The sequence below is a fragment of the Pipistrellus kuhlii genome, unplaced genomic scaffold, assembly GCF_014108245.1.
Source record: "Pipistrellus kuhlii isolate mPipKuh1 unplaced genomic scaffold, mPipKuh1.p scaffold_m20_p_9, whole genome shotgun sequence".
NCBI classification, from domain to species: Eukaryota; Metazoa; Chordata; class Mammalia; order Chiroptera; family Vespertilionidae; genus Pipistrellus; species Pipistrellus kuhlii.
Window position 1 is genome coordinate 31023530 of NW_023425595.1, and position 15159 is coordinate 31038688.

General features: G+C 33.6%; 1 protein-coding gene across 1 annotated transcript; it reads right to left on the minus strand.

The window, feature by feature from the left end:
• Nucleotides 1-7275: 7275 nt before the first annotated feature.
• LOC118713223 (olfactory receptor 52A1-like) lies at nt 7276-8226 on the minus strand. The gene has a single exon (XM_036427624.1). It carries the CDS (start codon nt 8224-8226, stop codon nt 7276-7278), a length of 951 nt encoding a protein of 316 aa, XP_036283517.1.
• Nucleotides 8227-15159: the final 6933 nt, after the last annotated feature.

The following is a 15159-nucleotide window of genomic DNA, read 5'->3' on the forward strand; positions in this document are numbered from 1 at the left end:
GGGCACCTAGGCTGTTTCCAAATTCTGGCTATTGTAGATTATGCTGCTATGAACATAGGGGTGCATATATCCTTTCTGATTGGTGTTTCTAGTTTCTTGGGATATATTCCTAGGAGTGGGATAACTGGGTCAAATGGGAGTTCCATTTTCAGTTTTTTGAGGAAACTCCACACTGTTCTCCACAGTGGTTGCACCAGTCTGCATTCCCACCAGCAGTGCACGAGGGTTCCTTTTTCTCCGCAACCTCGCCAACACTTGTCGTTTGTCGATTTGTTGATGTTGGCCATTCTGACAGGTGTGAGATGGTACCGCATTGTTGTTTTGATTTGCATCTCTCGTATAATTAGTGACTTTGAGCATGTTTTCATGTGCCTTTTGGCCTTCCTTCTGTCTTCTTTTGAAAATATTCTATTTAGGTCCCTTGCCCATTTCTTAATTGGATCATTCATCTTCCTTTTATTTAGTTGTATCAGCTGTCTGTAGATGTTAGAGATTAAACCTTTATCAGTGGTGTTATTTGCAAATATGTTCTCCCACACCGTGGGCTTTCTTGTTGTTTTGTTGATGGTTTCTTTTGCTGTAAAAAAGCTTTTTATTTTGATGTAGTCCCATTTGTTTATTTTCTCTTTAGCTTCCATTGCCCTAGGGGCAGTATCAGTGAAGAAGTTCTTTTGGCATACGTCTGAGATTTTGCTGCCTGTGGATGCTTCTAGTATTTTTATGGTTTCCCGAATAATGACTTCATTTTCAAATAATGATCATTGTGTATTTGCCCGTTTATTGAGCACTTTACACATTTTTACTTCTTTAGTGCACAAAACTATACAGTTGGGATTGGCATTTATTATTCTCATTCTATCAGTAAACTAAGACAGAGGAGTTATATAAGTTTCACAAATAGTAATGTAGAATTTCAACCATGTACTCTAGTTTCAAAAATCATGCTTTTTAGTTTGCAATATTGTCTACCATGATGGAAGTCATACTTTTTTACTTTAAGAACATGGAAATCTATTTTTAATATATTTTATTTTCCTACATATGATCTTTATTTTTTAAATATTTTGGTACATTTTCTGGATTCTTTCTTGACCCCTTTTTATAACATTCTCAGGGATAACTTCTATTTTACTAGATAAATGTTTAGTCAATGTGGCCTTTTAATGCTATTACTATGATTTTAAATTTAAGTAAAATTTCCAGAGACACAAAATCCTAATTACAGATATTCAATACCTTTTTGAAGAATATAAATTATTGGTCACATTCAGTAAGTGTTTTATTTGAAAACAATTATTTTCTTAAATAGTAATATTAATTGTGTTTTGTATGTAGCACAGTGGAAACTACTTTGGGCACATGTATGAATGATCTGTGATATATTGATACAACCTTTTACATTTTGCTCATTTCATTAGTTGAGAGTTCATTGAGTTGAAAGTCTATGATTCTTGAGCAAAGTTGATATGTATTATTTAAATATTTGAAGAACATTTGTGTGTGCTCAAATAAATTAATTCTCCAAAACTGACTTTTTATGTGTGAGTTGTTTTGTTTTTGTTATTATTTTGTTTTGTTTTTGCTATAGAAATACTCTTGTTTGTTGCTGACTACATATGTATCCTATTAACTTTTATATGTCTTAAATATCAATAGCAGTGTGTTTCCTTACACTACTGCTATTCATTCATTTCCTCAATGAATATTTCATGGGAGGCTTTATCAGCTATTTTAGAGACAGAGCTACTGTGAGGAGAGAAAAATCAAGGGCTTCCATCACTAAAAGCTGTTGAGTTTTATTTGTAAGTTTGTAAATTGCAATTTTATCATTAATTGAAGGCAAAAAATATTTTTATACTTTATAAAATCAAAGTAAGGATTTAATGAGATAATCAATGAAACCCAAGTATCACAATGATCAACAAAGCCTTCTGTCATATGTACCAGTGTCAAGCCATGATAGACATGGGAAATATGAAAATAAATTAGCAAAGTTATTTTTCCATGTGTCTAAATAGAGTTGCTGACTATCCCTACTCAGAGATTCTATTTGTTTAACATGTCCAAAAGTGAACATTTTACTCTTATTCACTCACCCAAATTACCCTATAAAATCTCTATCTTACCAAGTCACTGAAATCAGCAAGAGAGAATCAGTAATGTCATAGAGTATTTATTAAAAATCAGATATATGCCAAAAACATGAAAACAAAGTGAGGAAAAAAAGTAAATTAATTAAGTGAAAAGAAAAATAATCCAGCATCTATTCCAGATAAATTTAATACAATAGAGTTTTTCAAATGTGTAAATAATTATGGAACACCAAAAACAAAACCTTGTCCCCAACATGCTATTTCCCCATTCAGCTGTGTCTTTCAACAGAGATATTTGATGCTATACTTTTATGTTTTCTTTCTTTTGGAAATAAAGATGGCCTCTTTTTTGGAAGCTTTCAATAACTGTTAGCAACAATTGTTATTTATTATTGATACTATTTTATAATCTATATTTATTGGTAACATTTTAATATTCTAAAATATGGAATGACTAGGCTAATTATTGTCATAATTTAAAGTTTCTCAATACATTGGACAATGCATATTATACATACAAGTGGTGTTTTTTTCATTTTTATTTGTTCCATGCTCTGTTTAAATGTTCTCAAGTAATAATGTTTAGTCACAAGTTTCTTTTGATTTATTATGGTGAATAATAATCAAATATTGATTATTTTTCAAATATTGATCACTGTATTTTCCTGTTTATTGGGAACTTTACATGTATTTACTTCTTTAACCCAAAAAATTATACAGTCGGATAGACATTTATTATTCTCATTGTATCCATTAGTAAACTAAGACTGAGGAATTATATAGGTTACACAAGGAAGTAGTAATGTAGAATTTCAACCATGTACTCTAGCTTCAGAAAACATGTTTTTTAGCTTGCAATATTGTGTACCATGATGGAAAGCTTATAGTTATTCACTTTAAGAATATGGAAACTTATTTTTAAATATATTTTATTCTGTTACATATATTCTGTTTTTTTAGATATCGTCATAGATTTTCTCAAGTCCTCCTTAACCGCTTATTATAATTTTCAGTGGTACTTCTATTTTACTAGGTAAATGTCCAGTCAATGTAGCCTTTTATAGCTATTACTATAATTTCCAAATTAAAGTAAAATTTCTAGAGAAAAAAAAATCCTACATACTGGCATTCAATACTTTTTGAACAATGTAAATTATTGGTCACATTCAGTAAATGCTTTATTTGAAAACAATAATTTCCTTAATTAATAATATTAATTTAATTTTGCATGGAGCACAGGGGAAACTACTTTGGGCCCATGTATAAAAAAATCTGTGCAATACGTTCTTTTACATTTTGCTCATTTCATTGGTTGAGAATTCATTGAGTTGGAAATTGATTATTGTAACCAAAGTTCATATGCATTTTTAAAAAATATTTTAAGAATATTTGTGTGTGTTCAAATAAATTAGTTCCTCAAAACTGGCTTTTATGTGTGCGTTGCTTTTGTTTTTGGTTTTGGGGTTTTTTTGCTATTGAAATACTGTTGTTTGTTGCTGACTACATATGTATCCTATTAACTCTTATATAGCAGTGTGTTTTGTTACACTACTGTAATTCATTCATTTCCTCAATGAGTATATCTTGGGAGGCTTTATCAGATATTTTAGAGCTAGAGCTGTAGGGAGAAAAAAATCAAGGTCAAATATTGCTTCCATTACTAAGAGCTGGTAAGTTTTACTTTTAAGTTTGTAAATTGCAATTTTATCATTAATTGAATGCAAAAAAATTTTTATACTTTATAGAATCAGAGTAAGGGTTAAATAAGATAATGAACACAAGAATCACAATGGTCAACAAAGCCTTCTGTCATATGCACCAGTGTCAATGCCATGATATGATAATAAATTAGCAAAGTTATTTTTCCATGTGTCTAAATAGATTTCCTGACTAGTTATTTCTACCCAGAGATCCTATTTCTTCATTTAATATGTCCAAAAGTGAACATTTTACTCTTATTCACTCACCTAAATCACCTTACAAAATTTATTATTTCACCTAGTCACTGAAGTCAGTAAGAGAGAATCAGTAATGTCATAGAGCAGTGTTTTTCAACCTTTTTTGGGCAAAGGCACACTTGTTTCATGAAAAAAATCACGAGGCACACCACCATTAGAAAATGTTAAAAAATTTAACTCTGTGCCTACATTGACTATATATAAAGTAATTTTCTTGAATAGGAATCAAATAAACACAAAGAAAGTATTTTATAATTACTTTATTATGAAATATTAAGTAAACAAAATAGTGAAAAATTATAAAATTCTTGTCTTGTCTGCACCTACGGCACACCAGGCAACATCTGTGCCGCGGAACAGCAGTTGAAAAACGCTGTCATAGAGTATTTATTAAAAGTCAGATATATGCCAAAACTGGTTTGGCTCAGTGGATAGAACGTTGGTCTGCGTGCTGAAGGGTCCCAGGTTCAATTCCAGTCAAGGGCATGTACATTGGTTGCAGGCACATCCCTGGTAGGGGGTGTGCAGGAGGCAGCTGGTCAATGTTTCTCTGTAATTGATGTTTCTAACTCTCTATCCCTCTCCCTTCTTTTCTGTAAAAAAAATCAATAAAATATAAAAAAGTCAGATATATTCCAAAAACATATGAAAAACAAAGTGAGGAGGAAAAGTAAATTAAGTGAAAAGAAAAACAATCCAGTATCTATTCCAGATAATGTAGGAAAAAATAAATTTAATATAATATAGTTTTTTAAATGTTTAAATAACTATGGAACTCCAAAATAATACTGTGAATGAGAAAAAAATCAAATTAATCATGTTTAAAAAAATACCAAGAAAAAACTGAATTCAGTCTTAAAGAATGATAGTAAATTATCAGATAACAGGGAAAAGGTTTCCAAGAAGAGGTAACATCACAATTGATGTAAATAGGCATAGTAAGAAAAGTGAAAATACATCCAGAAGTCTGTAAAGTCATAAAAATAAAAGAAGAGAACTTCAAAAGAAAACATATAATTAGAAAAGCAGCATGGACTTTCAATAGGAAAATATATAGTGTGTGACACTATGAAGGACATTGGTCACCTTGGGAAATACAGAAGAGTGCAATGGTACTGAAGAAAATATCCACACAGTCTTGTACACATGAATGACCTTGGGCCCAGTAATAAATCTAGTTCAAACCATGAATATTTTACTTAATGGCTACACTTTATTTTGCACCTATAGAGTCTAATGTTACTCTTGATCAATCACACAGAATATGAACATGTCAATTCTGTGTTCATACACAGACCGTATCAGCTTGTGGCTTTTTTATCTGAATAAAAGCTGATTGGAGTAGCACTTTATTCATCAATTTATGGAAGCTTTTTCCCTATACAGTAAGTCCTCATTTAAAATTGTTGATAGCTTCTGAACTTCCACAGAAACAACATATATTGAAACCAATTTTAAGCTTAGGCTAATTGTAGAAAACAAGAGTTAAGTTTCCATGGCATCTCATCCACTTTATAAGAAAACTGTGTTGAATGAAATGACATTATACAACGATATGTTATAGCAGCAATTAAGACAAAAATCACATGATCATAAAAGCTTAAAATGTTTACTCTGTTTCTTTACAAATCATTTGTTCACAAGGTGAATAGGTGAATTTCATAAGATTTTTAGGTTGATAAAACTATTTTGTATGAGATGGTAATGGTGAATACATGTCGTTATTCACTTTTGAAAAACACAAAACTTTAAATCACAGAGAGAACCTACAATTAAATACAATTATTGAGGATATTGGGGGATTCTCAGAGAGATGCAAACTATAAAAAAAAATGTCCTATTGTATAACAGATGAATGAAATAACCTCCTTGAAGGTGATGATGGGAAAAGGCACTGATCTAAGTAACTTTGGAAATGAGTATAGTGTTAGAACTTAAGGCAAAAGGGGTATCTAGTAGACAAAGTTTTTCTCAGAGAGACAAGGATTATCATATTATAGAGGGCTTTAAACTGGAAATTACCAATGAAATAAATGGATAACCGATGGTCGAAGGAAGGTGTTTCACGGTTGAAGGAGAAAATTACTGAGAAGCAAGAAGAGACTATAAGATCTATGTGATAATGAATCAAAGTGGCAGATATTAGTAGGAACTGAAAATTAGCTGAATTTAGGTATAAATAGTTACATTAGAAATATTTATTGATATGTTCTCTTACATAGGTTAGTGTACACACAAAATTCCTTCCTCTGTCAGCATAAATAAAAATAGGTAACAAGCACCATGCATACCTATGGTTCAGTTCAGGAAATTTCCAAGATGGGCCTGGAGCAATATTTAATGCCATAAGATAAGTTACACACACACACAAAATTGAACAATAATGAAAATTAGAAAAATGATGAGGAAAAGAGGAAGGCAATTACTGAAATCAAAATAAAACAAAAAGAAGTTAGTTCATTATCATTAGAATTCTCAAGTTCAAACTGAATTTATTCAGTTTTTAAAGAACACCACAAACAACATTTTGAATCAGATGGTAATAAATTACATTTAAGTGTGTTTTTAAAACCCTTTCTCACTGAAAATTTGAGAAAAGAATTTCAATGACTAAATAAAAATTATGATTCTTCTGTCTCTTATGGCATTTATTGATAAATTTGTTCCATATCCATAAAAATTTGAAATTATTTAAATACTATTTAGAGCCTTAGTGTCTTGAATGCAAACTTTTTTTTTTAACACACAATGACCTTGAGAAAACATAGAATCTTTGTAAGAACAATGGTTTCTCTGAGTGTTATTTATCTATACTAATAAAAGGGTAATATGCTAATTAGACTGGATCAACCAGACATCTTCCAGATGTCTAATTTCCTTCCTGACAAAGCCACAGTGGCAGGGTCCAAGAAAGAGGCAGTTAGGGATTATCAGGCCAGCAGGGGAGCAAGCAGTTAGGGGCCAGATCAGGCAAAAAGGCAGATAGAGGTGGTTAGGGGTGATCAGGCTGGCAGGGGTGCAGTGAAGGCTGATCAGGCAGGCAGACAGAGGCAGTTAGGAGCCAGAGGTCCTAGACTGTGAAGGGAATGTCTGACTGCCTGTTTAGGCCTGATCTGGACTACTGGATTAGAGAGGGTGCAGGCCAGGCTGAGAGACAAACTACTCCTATGCATGAACTTCAAGAACCAGGCCTCTAGTATGATATAAAATAATAAATCAAAAAATCAAAAAGAATCCATAGAATGGAAAATCATAGACACTTGATCTCGTATCTGTTTGGTCTTCACACCATACACAATAGGATTGAGCAATGGTGGGACAAGCAGGTATAGATTGGACAGAAGAATATGAATGTAAGGTGGAATGTGGAAGCCAAATCTGTGTGTGAAAAAGGAGAAAAAAGCCAGGAGATAAAACTCAAGAAAGACACAAATGTGAGCAATGCAGGTGTTAAAGGCTTTGAGCCTGGCTTCCTTCTGAGGCAGACTGAAGACAGTTATAAATATTTTAAAGTAGGATAGTGTGATGAATGTTATATCAAAGCCAAGTATACTGAAAGCCACAAACAAACCATAGATCTTGTTGATTCTAATATCTTCTGCTGCCAATTTCACGATGGCCATGTGCTCACAGTATGAATGGGAGACCACAGTGGTCCAGTAATACTTCAACCGGCATTTGATGAGGATGAGACATGGAGCCACAAGAAGGGCTCCTCTGAGTGTCACTGCAACCCCAATCTGAGTGAGAAGTTGGTGGGTAAAAATGGTTGCATGTCTCAGAGGATTGCAGATTGCCACATAGCGGTCCAGGGCCATGGCCAACAGAATACCTGACTCAATGGACTGCAAGGTGTGAATAAGCCACATCTGCAAGAGACAGGCCTCAAAGTGTATCTTTGGCAGATGAAACCAGAATATTCCTAGCATTTTGGGCAGGATGCAGGTGCTGAGAGCAATGTCTGTGGCTCCAAGCATTGCCAGGAGGAGATACATGGGCTCGTGGAGGCTGCGCTCGGATTTGATGATGACCAGGATCAGAGAATTCCCAAACAGAGCGATGACGTACACGGCACAGAAAGGGATGCCAATCCAGCACTGAACCGGCTCCAGGCCAGGGATCCCCACCAGTGTCAGCACCGAGGGCATGAAGACTGTGCCATTGAGCCTGAACATGATGGTTTAGAACTCCCTGCTTTGGAGCTTCTGATACAAGGTGTCAGTGTGGGTTATCTCTCTTCTGTTTTCTGTTCCAACCTAGATTTCTGCAAAATCTGAACTGGAAAATTTTTACCTAATAGAATAAGAGCCAAAAATTAAAATGTGCTAAGGTTGTTTATTAGGAAAATGTTTATTATCACAATTAGATCAATTAATAATATCTAAATTTTCATATGTATACAAAAACCGATATTGTTCAATATTATTTTGGTAGATAAGAAAACAATAAAAAGCAAAAACATAGAATGTCAAATATACTCTGCAATATTAAATAAGTAATTATTTGTTCAGTTTATAATTTCTGATAAAAATAAATAACAGTTTTTAATATATTTTTACAAGTACCTTTGGATATTATTAAACAACTAAATTGCCTGTGTGTTGCCTTTATTTGGCTATGGAAGTGGTAGTTCAGTATTCAAATATGCATTTGCTGGCAGTTCTCATATTTAAGCCTTAGTACAAGTCCTTAAATGTTTACTTTTCTCTGACATATTGAAATTAGGCACACAACTAATACAAATTAAGGTCAATATGCTTTTATTAGGTATCTTCTATAGATGGGGCTCTATGCAGGGTCTGAATAAACAAACAGTAAAGCTATAGAACTTTCCAGAAAATGAAGCTGAACTCATTTGACTATTTTGCACTTTAATTTTACATGAGAATATTTGGTCTTATGATTACACTATATCATGCTTCCTGAGTCTATGTTTCAAAGCTAATAAGGATCTTGCTTTGTGATAAAAAAAAATTTATTTATATTTGCAATAACTTTTTGGTCATTTTTCTAAATCAATTTAAGTCTACTCCAAGAGCCTCTACTCAGAAAGGCTACACCAAGGCAATAGGTATATAAATGAACAAAAATTATCCCCTAGTTCCTTCAATTTCAACAAAAATATGAATCTACTAGTAAGTTGGAATGTATATTTTTGTAATAGGACATTAAATGCACATATATGCAAATATCAGATGGTTTAAGATGATTTCAGTTTTGAAGAATTAATACATTGAAAATCTCACTTCTCTACTGTTGTAAGCAATTAAGTGATTAATGAGTAATCCAGAATTCAGATTATATGTAATCACTAATTAGTAGTCTTCCTAGCAGTTTAGCTCTCATATATTCCCTGAGTTTATATGGACAAGGCCTACTTCTTAACTCTCTGGATTGATGTAATTATTCTATTTGTGACCCTTGCCATCCTCTCACTAACTCTTCTCTCCTAATCTTGACTATCAATTACCATCTCATCACAAACACACACATACACACACACACATCAGTATTTAGAAAATTAGTCCAGTCAGGCTTATTTCAATTATCAGTAACATGTACTGATTTTTTGCTTCTCTCTAAAGCAAACCAAAAAAATTTCGATTTCCAGATAAATGGTCTTGACCATATTGAATTTTTCACACTTGCTGATCACTTTCTTTGATGGTCTCTATTAACTGTGACAGAGCCAGAATTGGTCCATGATCACACTATACACCATCTGAAGGAAACTTTCTTCTGAGGATGACTTAATACCAAAGAGAAAGCTGGTTTCTACTCTGATGAAGATTTATTGTCACCTAATATCTTAGAATCATATACTTGGCAAAAGCTCAACAGCCTTATGATTCATATTGTTCTTTAAAGAACATTTACTTCTGACCACTTGGCTTTGTGTGCAATCAATTCCATCAAGAGCTACACATCTGAGGAGCCAGTTTCTGTTTTTATATAATAGTTTAGAGAGATCTATTAAATGACTATCCTCCAAAATTCCTCCTAGCAATCTGTAATTCCACACAGTTTAGTGTTCACTTTTTACTTATGTTGGGTGGTCACAGACTCTCTTCAATAGGGGTGTGTAAATTATTTTCAGGCATCATGGACATCCAATTGTAAATGAGCCAAAAATGTGGTCTTCTCTTAACTTCATAAAGCTATAAATTCAAAAGGTTATTTGTTTGTTTGCTTGTTTTTCTGAATCACCACTCATCTTTGCTAGTGAAAGAACACATCAAGCTCTCTAGCCATTTACCTCTCTCTTGTTAATTCTTATTTTCTGTTCCTCAGACCTTCAAGTGAGACCCAGATTCTCTTAGTTATTATTGCTGCCTGATTCACATTCTTTTCTAACTTTTATTCATTATAACACATTAACTACTCCTTGACTACCTTACACAATTCCCTTGTTCCTTTAATTATCTACCACCACGTGTCTGAAAACCTCATATCAAAATCTATGCATTTATTTCATTCAACAAATTAACTAAATATCATTAGAAAAACATAACAATTCTGGAAAGGTTGCCACTAAAAATTATGCAGCTCTGAGTTCCATGGCTGATTTCTAGTTATTTCCATTCATAAATTACTCCTTTTTTCATTCTATAATAATTTATCCCCAGCAGCTATAAGGTATTTGTTATAATTTTACTAACACTCATTTTTCTCTCTCTCTACCATTCTATAACCCAATTGGAACAGAGTCTCTTCCAGCTAATTTCCCTAATTAAGTTTTGATATCTACTTATGATGATTTCCTACTCCTACTCTAGACATGTATTGCTCCACCCCCCCCCCCCAAAAAAACCCAGCATTTTCATCATGCACTCATTTATTAATTATTTCCTTTGTGGTAAAATATGTTTCAGTTTTAAACACGTTTTCTTATAACAGGTGCTGTCATTTTCTCTTGCTAATATTCTCTATGCCATTTTAATTGCCTCTATAATCTGGAGTGATAATTTGCAGTGTTTTGTTAATCAGTTTAAGAGATTTTTCAATCCATTGCCATAGCCTTTGCATCCACATCTTTTTAAACTTATTATTCTGAAAAAAATAAAAATGAAATTCTATCCAAACAAAATGAATGGTTTAAAGGTCTCTTCTAAGTTGATATTAGTGAGGAGCTCTACATAATTTTCTTTATAAAATTCATGTTCTGAGTCTATAATCACACTTTATCCTGTTTTTCTTCCCATATCAAACAACTCCCTTTGTTGCTCTATCTGTCTCCCTTTTACACTGATTCTGTGAATTCCATTGAGGACTGTGTTCCTCTCCATTGTTCTCTTTACACTCATTTTATATATCCCCTGCCCAGCAGTGTTGCCCAGTTCATAGTGTCACTCACCACTGGTTAAGAATAAATAAATATTGCCTCTACATAAATCTAACCTGAACACAGCACACTAAACTGCCTTCTAAACAGTTCCATCTTGGTGAAGTGTCTCTACTTCCGGGAGCAGGGACAAGTAGTAAAAACATTTCCTTCTGTATAAAGAACCTCCTAATGTTCTAGACAAAAAATTTTTTTCCTGTCCTCAATATATGACTATTAAATGCACCTACTTGAAATCAATATTTTATTTTATCTATAACTGTTTAATATAAAAAAAACACATAAAACTTAGTGCAGATGCAAATTCACTTGCCCTGTTTTCAGGTGTATATCTGCGTAGAGGAGTGTGGAAATTAGTAAGAGTGAAGAATGAGTCTAAGATAAATGCTAAGATACTGAGTATCTTAACATATAAGCTTCCTCTGTTTATCTATCAGTACTATATTCAAATACTCACCTCAGTCAGGAGATATACTTGCCATAGTTGAAGATCTAAAGAGATTCACCATTGATGACAAGGAAAACAAATGATGGAAGTGCTCACTAGACCAAGAGGAGCTTAGTCCTACTTGTTTACCCTCTCATGTCTTAGGTGAAGTCCTCACAACCTAAGTATCATTCTCCTTTTAGGATTTCATATGAGTGGTTCCTCATGCATAATTATAGGGTGCAATTTCCCACAGTCCCCATAGACCCTTTCTAACATTTCTCTGTGTAGACCTCAGAAATGCCTAGAAAAACATACTCACAAGCTCAATTCTTCAGTCTTTTTGTGTGCATGCATTGATGTGCTAATGTAGCTATACATACAGTTATAAAGAAACTGTTTTCAATGAGACAAATAGAGAACAAATATAACGTCAGTCATTAAGACTATTATGCAACTCCCCTGAGGAATGGAGTTAATAGAGAACATGTCATATACAATATAATATTTTTTTCAGCTTTCAATGGCTTATAACAATGAATGTACAAATATTGGGGAATAGAAGCAAATATTAATTCCAGTACCTAATTCCCAGTATATTCAGAGGCTCATGATTTAACTTCATGAAGCTGAAAGAAAGAAATGAAAGTAGAGAACCCTCCCTAATAGGAGATAAACCAGACATTTTTGAGATACCTATTTAGACTCCATTGATTTTTTTCCTGGTTAAAACTGTAAACAACTTTCCTATTTTTATAAAAATAATTATTCTTAGAACTGTTAAACTGTAATATATAGGTAAGAAAGTGAAGGAAATATAGAATCAAGTAAGTGAAGTTCAGGCCATAGTTCTGTTTGATTATTATATTTAGGCATAATTTTGTGTAAATGAAAAATAAAATATAACTTTTAAATATTTTGGTAAGATACTATTTAAATGTCGATGAGTAAAACTAAGAAAACTAAGTGATAAGTGGTTTTATTCAAAATGTCCAAAATTGCCCAGCTGGTGTGACTCAGTGACTGAGCCCCGACCTATGAACTAGGAGGTCACAGTTCTATTCCTGGTCAAGGTATATGCCTGGGTTGTGTGCTCCATCCCCAGGGTCCTGCAGGAGGTAGCTGGGCAGCTGTTTAATGATTTCCTGTCATCATTGATGTTTCTCTCTCTCTTTCTCTCTCTCTCTCTTTTCCTCTCCCTCTCCCTCTTCCTTCCCCTCTCCCTCTCCCTCCCTCCTTCTTGAAATCTATAAAATAGATTTAAATTTTTTTTCCAAAATTATGCTATCTTAATGCACAGGACAACCCAGTTGAGGCAATGGGTACAATTTCAGGGCTAGCAATATTATTCTTGTGGGTGTTGTAAAATTAGCAAATATACTGTGGATTTTGGAGAACTAGAGTTGTTAAGACCTTGCAGAAAATTGGTAGTGTTCAGCATTAACAGAGTACACTATTGGTGAAGTTGTGCTTTTTCAATAAGACTCACACAATTTTTTTATACAGCACTGAGAACATAAAGGTAATTCATATGGTGTCTCTATGTTCAAGGCAGTTCCATCAACTTTGAGATGATACAGTCACAAAAAAAGTTCATGATATTAAGGTGCTAAATCTAATAATAGTAGCTCCTATGGTAAACTCAAGATCACTGGAATGGAATTTGAAAATCTTTCAAAGCCTTTCTACCTTAAGAGAAAGGCAGAAATATCAATGATAGAAGAGAATCATTGATCAACTGACTCTTGCACAACCTACACTGGGGATCATGCCCAGGCATGTGCCCTGACCAGAAATCAAACTATGACCTCCTGGTTCATAGGTCAGCACTCAACAACTGAGCCACACCAGTTGTGCAGAACTTGCTATTATTGAAAAATATTTTCTTATATATCAGATCTTATTAAAAAGTGTTAAAACTTACCATTTTATACCTACTTCACTTTTTCAATTCAAAGTCCAATTGGTATTTATATTATATAATAGGTCTATTTATGTCCTTTTAATATGCTATGTAAATATTTTGTGGAAAACAAATAATTATAAATACATGTAAATGGATAAATTATAAATTGACTTAATGTACAATTTATCACCACAAAGTAAAGACTTTAGAGCCATAATGAAAAAGATTATAATGAGTATGATCATAAATAATTATAGATATAATTTTACTTTGTGTATATTAAATTCTAACACTTTATACTATTTCCTATGCAGTGTCATCAATGACCCTTATTTTATAAAAAAATTTAAATTCTTTATTATTGAAAGTATTACATATGTCTTCTTTTCCCCCATTGATCTCTTCATGGTCGCTACCACCCCCAGCACATTCTCTAGCCCCCCTACTTTCTGTGTCCATTGGTTATGCTTAAATGCATGCATACAAGTCCTTTGGTTGCTCTCTTACCCCTATCCTCAGCCTCTCCAGCCTTCCCTCAGAAGCTGGATGGTCTGTTCAATGTTTCTATGTTTCTGGATCAACTTTGTTCATCAGTGTATATTGTTCATTATATCCCACATATGTGTGAGAGCGTGTGATATTTATCTTTCACCAACTGGCTTATTTCAGTTAGCGCAGTGGTCAGCCAACCATGGCTCTCGAGCCACATGCAGCTCTTTTGTCCCTTGAGTGTGGCTCTTCCGCAAAATACCATGGCCTGGGCAAGTCTATTTTGAAGAAGTGGCGTTAGAAGAAGTCTAAGTTTAAAAAATTTGGCTCTCAAAAGAAATTTCAATCATTATATGTTGATATTTGGCTCTCTTGACTAATGAGTTTGCCGACCACTGACAACCTATTGCTCTCCAGCTCCATCCATGCTGATGCAAAGGGTAAGAGTTCTTTCTTTTTTTACAGCAGTGTAGTATTGCATTGTATAGATGTACCACCATTTTTTAATCCACTCATCTATTGAAGGGCACTTAGGCTGTTTCCAAATCTTAGTTATAACAAATTGTGCTGCTATGAACATAGGGGTGCATATATTCTTTTTGATTGGTGTTTCTGATTTCTTGAGATATATTCCTAGAAGTGGGATTACTGGGTCAAATGGGAGTTCCGCTTTTAATATTTTTGAGGAAACTTCATACTGTTTACCACAATAGCTACACCAATCTGCATTCCCACCAGCAGTGTATGAGGATTCCTTTTTCTCAACATCTGCCAGGTCTGATGAGCAGACCCTGAGTAATGGATAAATGATTACTTTGTGACAGGATTGCTGTGAAAGAGAGGGCTAAGGGACTGCCTGGCTAAAGTAATGAGACAGCCTTGATCACCTGCCTCTTCAGGTTTTTATTGTAACAGCAGTTTGAGATAAAGTTTATTTTTTAGAT

What these genes read in the sequence shown, in the direction of transcription:
- LOC118713223 (XM_036427624.1), bottom strand. Translation starts at nt 8,226, where the DNA reads ATGTTCAGGCTCAATGGCACAGTCTTCATGCCCTCGGTGCTGACACTG.